The 18,944-nt window shown below is 48.0% G+C and overlaps 8 protein-coding genes across 8 annotated transcripts; 3 read left to right on the forward strand and 5 right to left on the reverse strand.

The window, feature by feature from the left end:
- Positions 1–177: 177 nt before the first annotated feature.
- Positions 178–2,799, reverse strand: PSV08DRAFT_178660 (glycoside hydrolase; the record flags this gene model as incomplete). The annotated part of the gene is made up of 3 exons (XM_014219713.1): positions 178–2,571; positions 2,620–2,691; positions 2,743–2,799. 3 exons carry the CDS (start codon positions 2,797–2,799, stop codon positions 178–180), a joined length of 2,523 nt encoding a protein of 840 aa, XP_014075188.1.
- A 387-nt stretch (positions 2,800–3,186) lies between these two features.
- On the reverse strand, positions 3,187–4,977 carry PSV08DRAFT_350777 (general substrate transporter; the record flags this gene model as incomplete). Its single annotated transcript, XM_014219714.1, has 5 exons — positions 3,187–4,081; positions 4,143–4,288; positions 4,340–4,701; positions 4,753–4,858; positions 4,918–4,977. The coding sequence occupies 5 exons, from the start codon at positions 4,975–4,977 to the stop codon at positions 3,187–3,189; spliced, it is 1,569 nt and encodes a 522-aa protein (XP_014075189.1).
- Positions 4,978–5,745: 768 nt separating this feature from the next.
- On the reverse strand, positions 5,746–6,816 carry PSV08DRAFT_246723 (Glyoxalase/Bleomycin resistance protein/Dihydroxybiphenyl dioxygenase; the record flags this gene model as incomplete). The annotated part of the gene is made up of 3 exons (XM_014219715.1): positions 5,746–5,856; positions 5,912–5,968; positions 6,019–6,816. The coding sequence occupies 3 exons, from the start codon at positions 6,814–6,816 to the stop codon at positions 5,746–5,748; spliced, it is 966 nt and encodes a 321-aa protein (XP_014075190.1).
- Positions 6,817–7,963: 1,147 nt separating this feature from the next.
- On the reverse strand, positions 7,964–8,982 carry PSV08DRAFT_361635 (beta-lactamase-like protein; the record flags this gene model as incomplete). The annotated part of the gene is made up of 4 exons (XM_014219716.1): positions 7,964–8,325; positions 8,391–8,772; positions 8,828–8,893; positions 8,950–8,982. 4 exons carry the CDS (start codon positions 8,980–8,982, stop codon positions 7,964–7,966), a joined length of 843 nt encoding a protein of 280 aa, XP_014075191.1.
- A 486-nt stretch (positions 8,983–9,468) lies between these two features.
- On the forward strand, positions 9,469–10,412 carry PSV08DRAFT_370591 (uncharacterized protein; the record flags this gene model as incomplete). Its single annotated transcript, XM_014219717.1, has 2 exons — positions 9,469–9,748; positions 9,799–10,412. The coding sequence occupies 2 exons, from the start codon at positions 9,469–9,471 to the stop codon at positions 10,410–10,412; spliced, it is 894 nt and encodes a 297-aa protein (XP_014075192.1).
- A 343-nt stretch (positions 10,413–10,755) lies between these two features.
- Positions 10,756–13,536, forward strand: PSV08DRAFT_389261 (uncharacterized protein; the record flags this gene model as incomplete). Its single annotated transcript, XM_014219718.1, has 2 exons — positions 10,756–11,599; positions 11,768–13,536. 2 exons carry the CDS (start codon positions 10,756–10,758, stop codon positions 13,534–13,536), a joined length of 2,613 nt encoding a protein of 870 aa, XP_014075193.1.
- A 189-nt stretch (positions 13,537–13,725) lies between these two features.
- On the reverse strand, positions 13,726–15,384 carry PSV08DRAFT_178163 (cytochrome P450; the record flags this gene model as incomplete). The annotated part of the gene is made up of 2 exons (XM_014219719.1): positions 13,726–15,162; positions 15,298–15,384. 2 exons carry the CDS (start codon positions 15,382–15,384, stop codon positions 13,726–13,728), a joined length of 1,524 nt encoding a protein of 507 aa, XP_014075194.1.
- Positions 15,385–16,305: 921 nt separating this feature from the next.
- PSV08DRAFT_179308 (FAD binding domain-containing protein) lies at positions 16,306–18,126 on the forward strand (the record flags this gene model as incomplete). Its single annotated transcript, XM_014219720.1, has 2 exons — positions 16,306–16,519; positions 16,577–18,126. The coding sequence occupies 2 exons, from the start codon at positions 16,306–16,308 to the stop codon at positions 18,124–18,126; spliced, it is 1,764 nt and encodes a 587-aa protein (XP_014075195.1).
- Between the last annotated feature and the right edge of the window lie 818 nt (positions 18,127–18,944).

The following is an 18,944-nucleotide window of genomic DNA, read 5'->3' on the forward strand; positions in this document are numbered from 1 at the left end:
GCAAATTAGCTTTGACTCTGGACTTTCTGACACCATATCCTTGCTCATTGCCACTCTGACCGACGCTGCGCGCTGATCGATGATCTTACCTGTCAATGGCTTGCAGTGCGGGGTACACATGACAAATGGAAGAGGCACCATACTACCCTTTCATTACTGATCCTCTGAAAAACGCGGCTATGATGAACGAGCATAACTCGTTTGCATTATGTACAGAACCCGAACTTGCGCAATATCTACGGCCGATCTTCCAAGTGAGACATCATAGTCTCCGCCGTCGATGATCCATTGTTGAAGATCCTCACTAAAGTACGCAATTTCCCTTATTGAAACAGATAATTGTACTGTTTTGGTTTCTCCAGGATGCAAGTAAACTCTGCTAAATGCGACCAAAGATTTGATTGGATGCTCCTGTGCTGTTTTGCTTCTTCCAACATAAATTTGTAAAATTGTAGCACCAGCCACTGCTCCTGTATTCTTGACGTCTACTAATACATCAAAGGCATTCTCGGTCTGATTCTTCACTGCCATCTCGGGGAAATCGAATGTCGTATAGGATAGTCCATGTCCAAAAGGGAAATTGATGCTGTCTGGTGCCATACGATCGAAATGTCGGTAACCGACAAATATACCCTCAGCGTACTTGACATGTAGGCGGTTGTCGATATATTCTCCAGGAAAGTTTCCGTGTGCTGGAGCATCTTCCAGTTTTCGTGGGAAGCTGACAGGCAGGTGACCTTCTGGGTTAATTTTGCCAGTAAGCACATCAACGATGGCATTGCCACACTCCTGCCCTGGAAACCATGCTTGCAGCACAGCCGCAACGTCATTGATCCATGGCATGGCCACGGCGACTCCGGTTGAATTTACCACAATAGTGTCCTGGTTGGCACGAGCGACCGCAGACACCAGCGCGTCCTGGCTACCTTTGCAGGGGAGATGGAAAGATTCTTGATCCAGACCCTCAGTTTCCCATTGCGGATCATGGCCTGTGAAAACGATGGCGAGGTCAGCCTCTTTTGCTATGCGGACTGCATCTCCTATCAAGTCTGCGTCATGTTCAGACTCGAGAGCAAATCCCATGCGTACACCAGTACGACCTTCTAGGATCCCAACTCCAACATTCCGCGGTGGACTGCTTATCACTTGTATGTAATATGATTTTTCGGCGGACATAAACACTTTGATTTCCTGTTCTTGGGCTGCACCGAAGAATGCTCCCATAGGATCAGAGCAGATCGTGTCCTGTTCAAAAACAGCGTTACCATCGATAAGGACTTTGGTTGGCCCAACGCCCGAACAGGCGATGTAATGCGTTCCAGTCTCTCTTGGGGTGAAATGACCCACTATTTCAATGTGCTTCCATATGGACTCTTGAGAGCCTAAGGGTGAATATGCTGAGCGTTCGAAGCCGTGTAAAACGGACGTTGGAGCAGGACTGTCTTCTTCAAAGTATAGGCGTGTGAATCCAGGTTGTCCATCTAGCCCCATAATCTTGCCACAATCACCGTCCTTCTCAATGGGTTTCAGCAAGCGCTCTCTATGAACACCTTTTGCATAGGTCATTTGAACACCGTGGCTGAGTGTCGTTTGCAGAGCATTCCAAGGGGTGATTTTATAATGCGCATTTACGGCGGCGCTACCGCCTCCATGTGCCAAAGCATCCTTTGCAAAACCAATCATAGCAATCTTCTTCCCCTTCAATTTCTCCTTTGAAATTGGCAGAAGCGACCTCTCGTTCTTAAGAAGTACAATGCCACGTGCACCGGCTTCCCTGATCAACGCACGATGCTCTGGTTTGTCGATAGCCAGACCGAGTGGGATAGCAGACCTTTCGGAAACTTTAGCCTTCTCAATGAACGTGAGAATCGCTCGGGCCCGTTCATTGATGTCGCCTTCATTTATGTCTCTCTTCCGGAGTGCTTCGAGTACTCTATCCGCCTTGCGAATACGTGGTGGACCAGGCATCTCGAGGTCCAGTCCTGCCTTGATACTGGCACTGACTGAATTAGTACCTCCCCAATCACTCATTACAAGACCCTCCCATTTCCATTCTCCGCGTAGAACATCGTTTAACAGCCACCTGTTCGAGTCGCAGTGTGTGCCATTGATCTGGTTATATGCTGTCATTACTGCCCATGGCTGAGCCTCTTTGATCGCTATTTCGAAAGGGCGGAGGTAGATTTCACGTAGAGCACGCTCCGAAATGATTTCGTTCACGGTCAATCGGGCGGTTTCCTGTTCGTTGGCAACAAAGTGTTTCACCGTGGCTCCAACCTCGAGACTCTGAATCCCTTGAATCGTCTGAGAAGCAAGTTTTCCAGACAGAAAAGGATCTTCACTGAAACTCTCAAAGTTGCGTCCCCCAAGCGGATGTCGATGAATGCACATGGTGGGGCCCAGTATACAATGTGCGTTTTTACTGAGAGCCTCCTCGGCAAGCGCATGGCCAATTTTCCGGGCTAAGTCAATGTCAAAGGTAGCTGCAATACTGCATGCGGCGGGAAAACATGCTGCTGCAGTACTTCCGTCTGCAGAAGCTCCTCGAACGCCATTCGGCCCATCAATAAGCTAGTGGTACATGAGCCGAGTTCTGGACAAGCCAGTGAGGAGAAGTACTTTTATAGAGGGTACACCTTTTTCTGGAATCCCAGCAGTTCCGAATATAGAACCGCCTGCAAGAAGCGATACCTAGGAGTATTAATACCAGTCTCGATGAGGCGTTGAACTCAGGTAGTATACCTTTTCATCAAGCGTCAAGGACTGGAGTAAACGGTCGATGTTGGACTGAGAATTCATTTCGCAACACAAAGGCTCGTCCAGAGCACGAAAAGTTTTTATGAAGCAACTAATAACTAAAATTTCATATGAGCTTTTGTGCTGATATAGCTTTTCCTCCGGACACAGCTTTTAGTAATGCTGCACCACTTTACCCGGCTTGATAGTTTCGGGCCGAAATTCGTAAATCTACAACCATCGTATTACGACCAATTAACTAACAAGTTAAGTTTGAACTATAGAATTAATGATTTCATAAAGTAAAAAGCGTGAAACTAGAAGCACGGTGTAAGAATTGATCTCAGCAATATATAGCAATGTTTCGACAAAAATCCTCTCCTGCTACTTATGCCGCTGTTGTATATTGACAATACGCATTGAGTGAAATGAGCTCGCTAGCCATGATCATCAAACGTTCTTCTCGTGGATTTCCAGATGTATTCTTGTTTCAGGCTTATCCGAATCATCGACGTCTTCCACAATGTTCAAATCGCCCCCACCGGCCCCGTCGAATACTTCCTTGATTTTCTCAAGACTGTGACCCTTTGTTTCTGGAAATACGAAGTAGATGACCACGACGAGGACCGCGAGGATGCAGCAGAAGACGATGTAGTACTTCCAAGCAATAGCCTTCATGGCTATTGGATTGATCTGGTTTCCAGCGATGAGACCAGTGGATGCGGTGATATAAGTAAGGGAAAGACCCCTTCCTCGGAGAGTGTAAGGGAATATTTCTACGGGATATGCTTGCAAAAGAGGTGTCCAGGCGATATCGTAAAAGAAGTAGAAGATGAAGATAAACACCACTACGGCACGTCCCGCAAGTTCGTCTCGACTTGTGACGAAGTAAGAGGTAAGACCTGTCCAGGCAATGTAGCTGGCAAGCATACCAGCAGTAGAGATAAGGAACAAAGGCCGACGACCGAGTCGATCAACCATCATCGCACCAAGGAATGTTGCGATGAGCCAGTTGTAAATCTGCAAAAGGCCGTTGATCAAGGCCTGGTCTCTGACCTCGGTAATGCCAATGGTGTTCAAGACTAATGTCAGATAGTACGATGTGACTGCTACACCGTTCCACTGAGAAAACCAACCCACAAGGACGGCGATGAGCGTACGTTTGCGATTCCCGGCACCGCGGACCAACTCGAGCCATGAATTTGTAACTTCGGCCTCTTCGTTCAGCGCTTGCTGGATTTCACGGATCTCGAGGTCTACTAGCGCGCTGCCCTCGTCAGATCCTGCGTGGTAATCCGTCAAAATTTTCCTTGCTTCATCGACACGGTTTCGCGATACGAGCCACCTGATCTTACATTAATCACTGCCATGAAGGTGTTTACATACGGATATTCGTTAGGAATTACCTGGGTGATTCTGGAAGAAAGAACAAGCCCGCCAGCTGGATCATAGGAATGGCTCCCTGTAACATTGAAGGAATTCGCCAACTCCAAGTGGTATGTAATCTGAAGGTGCCATACGTGGACCATGCAGCAAAAATGGCACCAAAATACTAGGCGTAAATGTTAGTTCGGCTCTACACAATCGGAGATAGGAAGCTCACGAAGAAGGTATTGTACAACGCCGTAATCTTACCGCGATGAGTCGGGTATGCTACTTCAGAGATGATGATTGGGCTCGGTTGGCTAATAAAGGAAGTTGCAAATCCGAGCAAGGCTCTTGCTGCAATAAACGATCCTAGTTTCGGGGATAGGCCCTGCAGAATTGCAAAGCCGATGCACGATACGAGTCCTATTAGAAGGGGGAGTTTTCGGCCCCAGCGATCAGAAACGTAAGTGACAGCCACCATTCCGAGCACTTTTCCAAGAGGATACACGGCGTTGATGAAACCGAGCAAGGCTCCCTGCGGGTGACCGAAAGAGTCTCGCCATTGCGGTAGAGTCATAAGTCCGTTCATCATAGAACCTTATCACATGTTTAGAAATCTCAAACAATAACCAGGATTCACGAGCTAACCATCGTAACCCAAAGTCGCAGAAGATAAGAGAGGAACTAGGAGGCAAAGATTTAGCCTCAGAAGGTGTCGGGTCTGGTACCATGGTTTCGGCTCTACTGGTAAAACCTGAAGTGATTGTCAGCGCGACTGAACTGAACTGTGTATGAGCAAGTTTTCTAACGTACAGCAGCCAAATCTTGGCCTACTGCCCTCTCTTCACCCTTTCCAGGTTTGAGGAGGCCCATTTTTTTTTTGAGAAAGATGAGGTTTTGAAAACAATGGTTTTGCTAGATGAATTGGCCCACAGTGAAAGCTGGTGACTAGTCAAGTTTCTTAACAAAAAAACCTAGCGTGACATTTAAGTATGTGCAGTGATTCACGATACTCTTGGCCCTCGAACCCCATGGGGTACCCCATGACTCGCTTAAGCCTTGTTATGCAGGCAAGAAACTTGATGTTGGGTCCATAATCTGGCGACATACCACTTTATCCTGTTGCTTCTTGCCATAAAAATGGAAGAGGCTGAACTTAGTCCAGCCACCAATACCACCTGTAGCCTGATTCAATGGAACTATCAATCGAATAGATCAGATCAAGGCCATGCGTGGTTCATTTAGCAAACAAAGCACTGTCATAGCCTCGATCGTTGATTGAACTGGATCATCAAACAAGTAATTTGCTTGGCAATATGTGTATTATGTCACTTTTCTATGTAGGAGAGGATTTTCGTGTCTTGCTATCGAGTAATGTCGCAGAGAGTGCCTAGTCACTCTCTAGCTTGTATAGATTGGACACATTTTCAGATTACCAAGTAGTACGAACAATTCAGCTGCATAATTTTATGATCTACGAAACCTCGATAGTGTTCACAAATCAGAATTCCTTTGTTTTGTCAACACTGTTCTGTTCGTAACATCAAGAAACCTCGTCTACTCTGGCGCTCATGGCAAAGACTGCATTGCGCTGACAGGTGCAAGTCTAGACCTCAGTCAAAATATTCTCGTTCAAGAATCTTAAAAGACGCCTGGTACAGGAGGTCCCCATATCTTGAGCGCATGTGGTCCAGCCTGGACGTGCGAGACCTGAGACTCGACATTGACCAAATCTCCGTCCGCGTAGTGCTCCTGTATGCGTGTCAGCTCTAGTAAGAGTAGTTTTCACGCGGTTATTTCCACTTACGACGATAAATCCACTCGGATCAAACCAATAATCAAACACTTGGCTTCCGAGGACGTGCTGTAGGCTTGTCAGACTTGTAAGATCCTATTAGACTCCATGCCACTTACTCTTCCTACGCCCCAACAAATTTCATATCCCTTAGACTCCAGGTAATTATGGCCCAATTGTTGGACGTCGAAGTCATGGATCTCAAAAGCGGCATGCGCAACGCTAGGTTTCGCGTCTGGTTTGGCACGCTTAAAGAAGAAAGCATGATGATCAGTGAACTCTAGACCGCGATCGATATGAAAGAAGCAGGTTATGGGCTCTTCATTCTTGTAGACAATGTCTGATGGTGCCAATGTCAAGGTTTTAGTGTACCAGTCGTACATTTCCTGATAGCTACCTTCTGGATACGTCACACCATAATGACCCCAACGGTAAACAGGTGCGGGGCCAGGCTCGAAGCGATGAAATCTTCCCTTTCTTGGCTTTTCGTCTTCGTAATTCACCACGAGCTTCTTCAATGCTGGCATTTCTGGTACTTTTTTTGTCTGACCATGAACAAGGTAAACATGATGCCCCACCGGATCCGTGAGCTTAACGTATTCCCCTCCACCAGGGGAATCCAGCGAGATAATGGGGCTTGCACCCTTCAAGTTGCGTGCTCGCTCTAGCTCATCTCTACTTTCGACTTCGTATGCAGCTCCCTCGAAATAAGCCGTTCCGCTCGCTTGACGGGCGACGTAAACGAACGGCTCCTCGCCATAGCCTTGAAAGAATATTTCTTCCCCTGGGGTCTCCTTTGCAATAGAAAGACCAAAGTCAAGGAGGAATTGACGAGCTTTGGCGAGATCAGCGTGGTAGTAGATCACAAATGCCGTACTCTTGAGACGCAGCCTTGCATCTTCGGTTTGAGTAGACATGAGTGACTTTATGATACAGGTATGAAGAACAAAGATAGGGTTATTGGTAAGAGAGCGAGTTGTCTCTGAAGAATTCCTGTTTCAGTTACTAACTTCAGCATACGCAGTTTGGCGCAGTATATCTATAATCATAGGCGGAAGTGGTTCCTTCTCTCAAAGATTAGTCAGGGTGACGCAATGCGGAATCCCAAGACTTCTTGACTTGCTTACGAGACACATATTGCCGGATTCCGAGCTTTAGGGTCAATAGTCGCTTGTTCTGGGGAACGGATAAAGTGGTGCTGTCTTGGTGGCATCCCCGCACTTTGAAACCTAATTAGTACGCAGCTGACAAAATAGTGCGGACACCAAAACGCTGGGGCCCTCTCCCCCTCTCACCACACCGAAGCAGTATTTACATTAGGATGAGTTTGAGACTTACCAGCTCGCTTACGAAATTTAGAAAGAAGAGTTATCCAAAGGTTTAAACAAACGCATTTATAGCATGCTAGAAAGAATAGAGTATAGTAGTTAGATACAGTTAGAGGGTAGATCAATAGACTATTAGTGCTGTGATATCCAAAGAAATAACGAAATTGTGATAACTAACTATTTTGTATAAATCTATAGCTTTAGAAATTTTAGTAAAAAATGCTACTTATCTGATATAGTAATAACGTTGTCGTGAACGATTTGGGTGGTGTAGCGTTCCGCTCCGTTGCCCACACTACTTTGTCAGCTGCGTATCTAGGTAGACCACATGCAATTCGCTGAAAGAAGTATTTAAGTGCTTCTTCTAATCGTTTTCATGTGGCAGTCTATACATAGACTACATGATACACTGACATTATTACCCAATGCCTATAGCTTTGCACATTGTTGGCTTGCGCATGTCCCCTCGGCGTAGGGCTAGTTGTTGTGCATGGACATAAGAAAACTTGGTATTGAACACTAAGGAAGGGCTTGACAAGTGTGCTAAATCCTCATTTCAAAGCGTATACAGAAGCTCAGGAGCTTGAGACCTTGTGCATCTAATTGTGGAAACTGACAAGGAAGCTAATTTTCGATTTGGGAGCCTATGCCTCTACCTAGGTACCCGATTTACATCAATCTTACATTTGAAGGTCAAGTTTACAGCTTTAGATATATCATCTCCCAACCCTTGAATCTAATCATAGAATTGTGGAGCTATCCTGTATTCAAAGAAGACATCGCGATCATGTCCAAAGATTAGTTTCGCACCGGTCAGCTTCTGTAGGGAATGAACCATTTGGTTCGATCGCGACCAAGAGGCATGATCTCTGGTAAACCATCCTTGGGTCGCAAGGGAGTCATAGTTCTCTTTCACAATATAATGGTCTGACGTGAAGACCCATGTTCCACTATTCTCCAGATTGACTTGCAAAATGGAGAGGCCAGGGGTATGTCCAGGGCAATGGCGGACTATCAAACCGGCTGCCAATTCAAAGACATCGCCATGGAACGGTTGCCAATTCAGGTCAAAGTGAAGGTAGGTCGGTAGGTATACTCCTTGAAAATGGATTAGACATATCTCCAAATAGAAAATGTCTGAGATTGCGGAGAATGAAACCTACCCAGATCGGTCTTGCTGGCAACGCTATAAAAAGCATTCTTGATCTCGAGTTCATGCGTGTAGATGGGAATGCCAGTGCCTCGGAAATGCTCGAGTCCTCCAGCATGATCGAGATGAAGGTGCCCCATGATGACAGCTTTGACATCTTTGATGTCATTTCCAGTCTTTCTAATTGCATTGTCCAATTCATGATCTTCGACATAGCTATCTCGTGCGAAGACATCGTTCAGCTGGGGACCCCAAACATTTGGATAATCTTTACCCGCTCCAGTTTCGAATAGGACCAGACCCTCCGTCGGATGGGATATCAAGGCCGATATCATAACCATGTTTCGCCGAGTATGAGTTTGTGGGTTTGGGTTGCTTGCAGTGGATACGTTCGCCTACGCCAAGAACCAGTGTTATGTTGCTTGCACCACGTTATGTTCTTGCACTCACACCAGTTTTGAAAAATGCTTCGTCTGCTACAACATTGCCCACGTGCAAAAGCCACAGCTTCGTTCCCTCAATTGTAATTTCAGCCAGGATCTAGTCATCGCACATTTTTACTTGGCACTCACATTTGGTGCGATGCTTCCTGGAACGGCCATCATTATGGACTGCAGGATGTAGATGCCTCCGGTGAGTTGCGGACAGATGGATGCAGTCGAATAAATGCTCAGAACTACTGCAGGCTATCTATTTCTATTTCATGGAAGTTCAAGCTTGGGACTTAATCTAGTGACTCCGCATGCCGGAAGATGGCCCTTGTTTCAACCAATATCGCCCAGGATAGAATAGCTCGGTGCGAACTGGCGCTGCGCACATGGGCAAAAATGCCTCGGTAGCGCCTTGAGCGGCAATGATGGTCGAGGCCCATCGTGACACCATTTTGCATGCTAAAATAGTGGGTTACTAGCTCCACCGGGTAATGTGGTATTGTGATGGTATTCACTGCGGCCGAGTCCGCGAAGTTACGGGACTGGCACATTCGGCATTAGGTGGGGAATCGGTAATAGAGACACAGGCGAGAAGCTTTGTTGTTTAAATTCTCAACAACGAATTGTAATGTTATTGCAATAATCCGTTTCCAAACCGTCATGTCGCCAAATCTAGTTTCATGGGATCGCCTTGTACGATATATCCCACAAGGATCAAGTGAAATACGCTATGGTGATCCAATTATACAGGGAGACGAAGCAGATGCGATTGCTCAAAAAGTCGAGGATGGCACGTTGGAGGTGAAAGTGCTGGAAGGTCACAACCTGTTTGAAGCACGATCGACGGGCAAAGTCGAAAAGGTTGCAAGACTGTTGGGTCCTTTGGAACCATCCGATGTGCCAATTATTCGTTGCATTGGGTTGAATTACAAGACTCACAGTGAGTTCATGGCCATTGCACTGTTGATACCATGGTTAACACAGTACTAGTTCTCGAGACTGGACGGCCGCTTCCAACCTGCCCTACGGTGTTCACCAAGCCCTCGCCCGCGGTCGCGAACCATGGAGAAGACATCCCCATCCCAGCAATTGCACAATCGCAGTGCGACTATGAAGGCGAGCTAGTTATTGTGATTGGAAAAGATGCAAAAAACGTGTCTGAGGAGGACGCTTTGGATTATGTGGCAGGCTATACAGCAGGCAACGACGTGTCTGCGCGAGACTGGCAGCGAGAGGCTGGCAAGGCAGGGCCTGTGCCTCAATGGTCCTTCAGCAAGTCCTTCGACAAATATGCACCGCTGGGTCCCTGCATTGTGGCATCACACGTGCTCGGAGAGGCAGACAGTCTATCGTTGCGAACGCTTGTCAATGACACGGTCAGGCAGGAGAGCAACACGAGCGACCTCTGCTTTGGCGTGCGACAGCTTGTTGCGTTCTGCAGTCAAGGGCAGACTCTGCAGCGAGGGTCTCTCATCATGACGGGTACACCAGGCGGAGTAGGCCTGTTCATGAAGCCTCCACAATTTTTGCAGGATGGCGATGTTGTGGCTGTTGAGATTGGCGGCATTGGCCGCATCTCCAACAAGATGTCTTTTGAGAAATGAGTCTCCCGGAGACCAGCTCGCTTGTAGCAAATCACTCATAGAATAGCCATGCAAATAGCAAATGTGCCGTGGAATATCCATGTAGAAAACACACTAGTAGTGGCTGTCTGTCAATACTCAACGTCATGCGTACCCACTACGGAGGACCACTTAGCTATTCGGAGTGGACGCGCTCCGCCCCCAAATCCCCGCACGCAGCCCCAGTCCCGGTCCGCGTCGCCGCCCCTCACTCTGCTTTCTAGTGCGCATTGCGCTGACAAAGCTAGTGGCCGACACTCACTTCGCCCACGACGAGGCAAATGTCTTTTGCCCCTTCCTCCCCGCAACTCGGCCGTTTGGTAGCATGTACACGTGCACGATATGCAACAGGACATACCGGAACCAGAATTCTCTGACCCGTCACTCGCACAGTCATCGGAACACGGGGAAGCACAAGTGCCGTGCCTGCGGCGTAGTCTTCTACCGTCGAGATCTACTGACACGACATGTCAAGCTGCACCCCGACCAGGCTCGAACCATCGATGCAAGCCGCGATACGACGGGTGCCGGTGACTCCGGCCATTGCCCGACCAGGAAAAGATGTCATACAGCATGCCTTCGATGTCGAGAATTGAGGACAAGATGCAACGGCCAGCTTCCTTGTACCGCCTGCCAAAAAAACCACGCTCAATGCGAATACTCGCGATACTCGTCCAGGCTGAGTCACCTCGCCCGGGACAGTGACCAGCCGGACGATGCGCAAAACGCCCTAGTGCCAGAACCTTCGCAGGACCCTGCTAACGAAGCTGCAACGTCGCTGTCAAGTCCGCCCTGTGCTCCTCGGACGCGAGAATCAGCTCGAGGCACGCAGCCACAAAATCGAGGAGAATACCTCGAACAATCCCACTCGACACTGCTAGAAACTGCTATTCCTAACGTTAATTACTTTGACATGCCTCTTTCTCAGCATACTGATACAAACTTTGCCAATATGGGAGACACTTCGATGACCGACCTAGTATCCTGGCCATGGCTCCACGAAAATCTATTTCTACCCACAGACGTTGCCATGTGGGACTCCACGTACTTTCAAGAGGCGGACAGTGGCCCATCACTGCCAGCTTTCTTACCATCTTCTCTCCAAGCTCATATAGTCAACACTGAGAATGATAATCCCAATACCCATTATGAGGGAGTTCGGCATCATAGTATCGCAAACGGCTTCACTCGTTCCAGTGCATCGGCGCCTCATCCTTCTGCTGCTGAATCGCTTTCTGCACCATCGCCAGTGGAGAACGAAGACCCGATCGCGCAAAACGGTAAGCGTTCCTCATCCCCATAGAACCCCGAGCTCTAATAACGTCTTCCTGATCTAGATGAGCACGTGACTCTGACACCGAAAACCTCTCAATACCGTGTGATTCAGGACATGGTCACATATGCATGTGGCAATTCATCCCAGCCCTCCTCTGAAACGAATCGAACAATGTTCTGGCAGCATGCATCCACTCAAATCGCAGCCGCTTTTGAGTTATTGGAGCCGCAAGAACAAGGGTCTCGTCCGGCTTTGTTTCGCTTCTACGAGAGCTATGGAGAACACTTCGGTCCACTCTGGCCTTTATTGAGTCCACGCAACCTTGACATTGATGCTCTTCACCCTTTGTTGTTCCTTGTCCTCACATCAATTGGGGCTATGTATTGCGGCGAAAACGCTTGCAACTATGGCGCTATGGCCCATGCGAGTATACGGCGCACTTTGACCATGCCACTGGAACTTGAAGATGACGACCAGGATTTTATCTGGCTTGCTCAAGCGCGCTTACTGACTCAAGTAACTGCACTCTACTTTGGACAGTCCAAAGCCTTCACATATGCTCACCACCTAGGCGCTTTACTGGTCGCTCAGGCTCGCAGAATGGACCTTTTCTCCTCCAAGCCCTCAGGATTTCTGCTGCGAAAATTCCATCAAATGGAAGGCGTCGCATCGGACGATGATCGTTTATCGGTATGGTTGCAGCTCGAAGCTCGCCGACGACTAGCCTTTGGAATTTTCCGTGTTGACACGTACACCAGCGTTCTCCTTCACACAAAGCCATTGGTGTCACTAGAGGAGATCGATCTTCAGTTACCAATGTGTGACTCTGTATGGCGAAGCGATCAAATGCCTGCAAGTCTATGTCTGCAAATGATCAAATTCGATCAAACGCCTGGCCGACACCTATGGGCCTCGGACATTTATCGCATTGCCATGGACCAACATGAATCCCTTCCTCCTTTGGATCCTGTGGGCCAAGAGCTACTTTTGTTCGGTCTGCAGTATCCGATCTGGCGTTTCTCAAAAGACCAGGAATTATTTACCCGTCTGGTTGGCAGCGACGAATTCTTGGCCAATATCGCCTCCCCAGCGCAGAGTCTCGAATCTCCAAATATGAATGCCAGTCCGAGTTCAATGCATAGACCAAGGCAGCCCTCCAGAGGTGCCATCGATGCCGAAGCACACCAACTGGACAGCGCTACGCGGTCGATGGAGGACTTGATGCACGAGCGTAAACAGCTCAATTCTGCTCTAGAAAAATGGGAGCGTAACTTGGCCCTTGTCAAGACGTTTGTCAGGACCAATCTTGACCGTAGCATCTTGATGAGTTGCTTGTTACTCTTTCACCTTGGGTTTCTGCGCCTCAATGCGCCGCTCGAAGAGCTACATCAGATCCAATATCGCTTGGCTGACAATCGAGTGGTAGACGATAGCACGATTACTGCTGTCCGCACCTGGGCAAGGTCGAGAAAGGGCCGGGCAGTGGCAGAACGAGCATGCAGCTTGCGGAACATCATTGCCAGAGAGTCCAAGGTGCCTGAAAGCAGAAGAGTTCTTTTTAACCTTCTCGCATTCATAGGTCTACATCACGGAGCAGTAATCTTATGGGCGTACTCAGAATCACGTGCCACCGGAAACCCTGCAGAACCACAACAATCACCGCTCGTGTTGGAGAGTGAAGATCCAATCTATGTGGACACAGTTGACAGTCGGAAAATTCTTTCTTCGTATGTTGAGTTATACGATCGCGTTAGTCCTGCGCAGTGGTCATCGTTCGCAAAGGCAGCAGATAAACTTTCAAGCAAGAAATTTCCATTACAACGACACTGACAATGGTTAAGTATGCTATAATCACCTGATAGTTATGCCATGTGTTCGCTCTTCACAGACACAATCACTCATGTACGCGTAAAATTTGCTTGAATAGCACCTGAATGAATTTTGACATTCTTTTTCAACAAATCAAACTCTCCTTTGCTTCATCCAAGTTTGTAACGGTTGCCCATTGCGAGCTTTCCTCTACGAACTTTTGCCGGCAGAAACTCCTGGCAGCTTTTGAAACTTCAACCAGCAATGTCCGCTCTTTGATCCAGCCGCGAAAACATCGGCCAAAATCAGCTCATCTTGCTCGAAGCCCGGCGGCATGATTGCCTCGAATGTACGGAAGATCATTGCCAGCATATACTTCAGTTCCGTCATTGCAAGATTAGCTCCAGGGCACGACCTGCAACCATGACCAAATGGAATCCAATTCAGCTTCATTCGCTCAGTTGCGTTAATCCAACGCTCAGGCTTCCAGGACGTGGCATCAGGGTACACTTCTTCAAGTCGCCCTTGATTGAAGGCGCCGGTGGATGCAATGACGCCTTTTCCAACCTTCTTGCCGGCAATGCTGACTTCTTTACCTAGATGTCGTTCCAATGGGCCTGGGATCATGGGATAAAGTCGCATCGTCTCACGGATTACCCCGTCAAGGAAGGGGAGATCTATGCTTCGTTTGATGTCGATGTCATCCATGTTCGGGAAAGCTTCCATCAGCTCTTTGCGCAAGCGCTGCTGCGCGTCCAAGTCACGCGTGAGAAGCCAGCATGCAAATGCTGCCGTCTGCGATGTCGTTGACGAGCCTGCTGCAAGCATCTCTACCATATATGCAGGAATGTCTTCTGTGGGCACCGCAGAAGCATGGGCCTTGTTCATTGACTGTAGCATGGAAAGAACGTCTTTTTCGCGACGAGAAACTGTGTCGCTTTCTTTCCATCGCTGCAAAGCATTTCTCGCGGTAACGTCCATGTCACTGCAGTCGTTGCGTAGAGTTCTCCATTTCTTGTTGCCCACGCAGCTCACGATGAGATCCAGTCCCGGTATGAAACTCTTCATTGCATTCCAAGTACTAAATGCATGGAAACGCCTTAGAAAGTCGGGATCCTTGTCGGTACTGTGGTTCCTCACTAGACTGTCCTGCTCACCCCAGAGCACATCGGTAACGATGTCAAGTGCGAGGAGGCGGAAGACGACGATCCCATCAACAGATTCGTTCTTTGAAGCTTTTGCTTCGAGCAGCTTTATGAAATCACTGACATGAGCTTGTATATTCTCCACGAGTACTGCTAGGTTCTTGTTCTGGAAACACTGGATGAGATTGTTGCGTGACGGAGAAGCCGATGGGTAGTCGAGGAAGCCGAGTGTCGAAGTCACACCTTTCCAGCTGCCCATGGATGCGTAAAATTTTGTCTTAATTGAAGTCTTGTCGTAGATGGACTTCATGGCGATGTCATCTGTAGTGTGTACTTGATCAGGCGCAATGACAACGACGGAGCCATATCGGTTTAGTAGGTTTGTAACGTATTCCGTCCTTCGACGTTTAAACGTAGCATAGCGGAGAGGAAACTTCGACACTCTGGCATACCACGGCCCGGGAATATGGCTAGTGGGTGAAAGCAAGAAAGGATATAAGACCTATCAGGATTTAGCAGCTTTCATGATATTCGATGAGCATGAATCAATTCAAATTGCGATGAACAAAAGACGCATGTGAGTCGTATAGTGACAACCACGTCTGCTACGTGATGAGGCAGAAGCAAGCACACTCACCAGACTGTTGAAGAGATATAGCGCCGCCACCACCAACACCCATCGATATGATGTCAGCGCTCCCGCAAAAGAGCCGTCGAGATCCATATGATCAAGTAGGAAGAATCTGAATATGAGGGGGTGGCAATACAGTTGTGACTCGCTCGCCGTCACCAGAAGGGAGGAGCTCTTCTTCGTTTATAGTAAGTTCAGCACGAGGCCTCTCATCTACAAGTCTCCTGTTCACTAAATGGCGAATATAGAATGGAGGCTTCTCAATATCAAACTCGGGAGACAGGCCATCTCCGCATTTTCTAGCACTATTTCTGCAAGTACTTGACGATCCCGTGCCTAACGAGTTGCATAGGATCGTACTAGATAACCATGGAATACCACTACGTCCAGATCATGACGCCATGATATGCGCTAATTTCCGCAGAGTATCAAGTATTCAGACAGGATCTCCACCCTTGTCGCTACCTCGGTTCAATACTGGTTTATGGGGAAAGCCACTTGGCGAGTACGAAACCGAGGCCACAAGAACCGCGGGGATTGCTTTATTCGATCACATTAGTGTCAACTTCATTGAACATGCCGCTTGAAGTGGGGCTCTTTACATGGCTGAAACTGAGGAGCGGGGGATGGACGTTCGGATAAAGTGGTGTTTCGATTGCGGCTGCACCCCAGCATTTCGAATAACGAAGCTAGCTTTTGTTCCCTCAAGCCATTTGCTTGTCAATGGCATGTTCTCAATCAGAAGCAGGACCACAAGGACCAATTGCTGAAGAGAATGCCACTTGAGTATCGGGAGCTGACCGCTATGGGGGTGATCAAGCACCCATTGGTCAAAGACCTAGGTAGAACCATCTCAAGACTTCATTCTTTACATAAATGAAACATGATGATATATTTCATCTTTGAAATGTTAACTCATACAGATGTTCTCCCTGAGAAGACATTTTTTACTCTTCTTTTTTTTTTCATAGAACTGATCGTATTTACTCCGTGGAGTGTGAAGTTCGGTGAAACATGGAATACCCAGTACTAATTATTGGCAATGGCCCCTCGGGCGCAACTACGGCGTTGTTACTGGCTCGTCTCGGGGTGAAATCACTCGCGATTTCGAGACACAGGAGCACTGCAAATACACCAAGGGCCCATATCTTCAATCAAAGAGCAATGGAGGTCCTGCGGGATGCGGGTCTAGAACAAAGATTGAACACCGTGGCCAGCCCAGCAAGTGGTTAGTTCGAATTGTCTTTTAAGGCCTCAAGTCCTTGCCAAACTGACCTTGATACAGATATGCAGCATACATCATGGTTGAATTCACTGGCCGGACAAGAATATGGTCGTCTCTGGGCATGGGGCAACAAACCTTCGCAAAAAGGCGCCTATGAGGCAGCAAGTCCTTGCTATATGTCCGATCTTCCCCAGAGCTATCTGGAGCCTGTGCTTGTCGATGAAGCCACAAAAGCTGGCGCTGAATTCCTGTTCTCGACCGAGTTTGTCTCCTTTCGGGAGGTAGATGACGGTGTGGAAACGACACTACGAGATCGAACGACCGACCGAGAGTTTAAAGTACGTTCCAGATACCTCATAGGAGCGGACGGCGCCCGAAGCATGGTATTGCAAGCGTTGGAGATTCCTGTGATTGGTCGTCAGCTCAACACTGCATTCAACATCCATATCAAGGCAGATCTCTCTAAATACATTGAAAACCGACCAGGAAGCCTCAACTGGATCCTCAACACAGAGGCTCCTGAATGGTCTGCAGTAGGGAATTTCCGTATGGTGAGGCCATGGAACGAATGGGTAGTGTCGATGCATCCGGCAACAAAAGATGGAAAGAGCGCTCAACCAACTAACGAGGCTATTCTGAAACGTCTATACCAAATGATTGGAGATGAGACGATCGACATCGAAATTTTGTCTTCCTTTTCATGGACCATCAATGATCAGGTTGCGGAAACATGGCAGAAAGGACGCGTCTTTTGCATAGGAGACGCAACTCACCGTCATCCGCCCATCAATGGTCTTGGTAGCAACACATGTATATCAGATGCATTCAATCTCGCATGGAAACTAGGCTATGTCATTCGAGGTTGGGCGTCTGCGTCAATCCTTGACACTCTTACCCTTGAAAGGAAACCAGTTGGCGATGCTGTCGTGCGCCGTGCGAACGATGGGATGGAAGCTCATCGGCGTCTGTGGTCAATTATCGGATTAAACTCACAGTCACGACAAATCGCCACCGATAAGCTCAAGGAAGTGTCAGCCGAGGGTGACAACATGCGCAAAATGTTTCGAGATGCTCTTCAGGCCACTGAGGACGAGGTGCAGGCTCTGGGTATACAAATGAATCAGGTCTATCCGCTCACACAGCTCACGCTGCCGGAGAGCGACGATCAAACACCTAATTTTGAGGGACTCAACCAACTCAGAGAGGTGATGGTCAGCACATACCCTGGTTATCACTTGCCTCATGTTTGGATCGCTGCCAATGGCCAATCACCACGAATTTCAACTCTTGATCTTTGCGGCAAAGGCCACTTCACACTACTCACCGGTACTGGAGGAGATGCTTGGGTTACTGCTGCAGAAGAAGTTTCCAGCAAGCTTGGAGGAGTTCAGATTCGCGGGTTCAGGATCGGCTTTGGAGGTGAGTACATGGACTGCTATCAGGAGTGGCACAAAGTGCGCGAGGTGGAGGAACAAGGTGCGATTCTGGTACGGCCCGACCACTTTGTAGCCTGGCGATCGCACAGGATGATAGAAGATCCGACAGTAAGACTGATGTCAGTCATGCAGAGTATTCTTCATGGCGATGCACAGGTCCCCAAGATAGTATGACTTTAACAATGCCATAAGACTGCATATGAGAGGCACATATTCGAAAGCCGCAAGAATTAGAATTTTGATAAAAATCTGATTGGTGTATTATCACCATGATAGAAAAACATGATCTGCTAGTGCGGCTGTTCAATGTCCCCATGTGCTCTGCAAATACGAAACGCTCGACGTATATCAAGTCAGAGTAGTTTTGCGCGGGCTTCAGTCTTTCGGATGATTTCAAATCACCTCAAACTTCAGAGAGAACTCATCAAAATGACCCAGGCATGTGTGGTAAAGCAAGGATTGTCAAAATGACTATGCCAAGGTGCCCAGATAATCGATGTGCCTCGGATAGGTGCAATCGCATGATCCATCTTTCACGACAATCGTTTTTGCTCGGTGGACTCCGATGCCACAGATGCATAGAACTTTCGCTTGAACTGCACGACAAATTTGGTTGATCTGCAAGCGGATTAGACCATCGCAGATGACACGACGTTGATTGGTTGAAGCCTACGACTAATACCACCTTTACCGTACCACGTCAGCCGGCTAGAGAAGCCACAGGCCCCTATTAGCAGACCTTCTGGCAAGACCTGCATGCGCAAATCAATGAAAACATGCCACTTAGTGACTGGTATTTTGCGGCTCCTGATGGATCTCTACAGAAAGGCTGGGGATGCGGGGAAGGATGGGGTACTGGATTCGTTGCTGAACTATAGTATGCTAGTAGATAGGATCTAGACGAATGAAGGTTATAAAACTTGCCTTCTTTCTCTGCCACATGTTTTCAGAACGTAGCAATACTTCAGCTCGTTCTCGTTTGATCAGAGTTA

This window comes from Bipolaris maydis (assembly GCF_028858645.1).
Source record: "Bipolaris maydis strain C4 unplaced genomic scaffold PSV08scaffold_6, whole genome shotgun sequence".
Taxonomy (NCBI): domain Eukaryota; kingdom Fungi; phylum Ascomycota; class Dothideomycetes; order Pleosporales; family Pleosporaceae; genus Bipolaris; species Bipolaris maydis.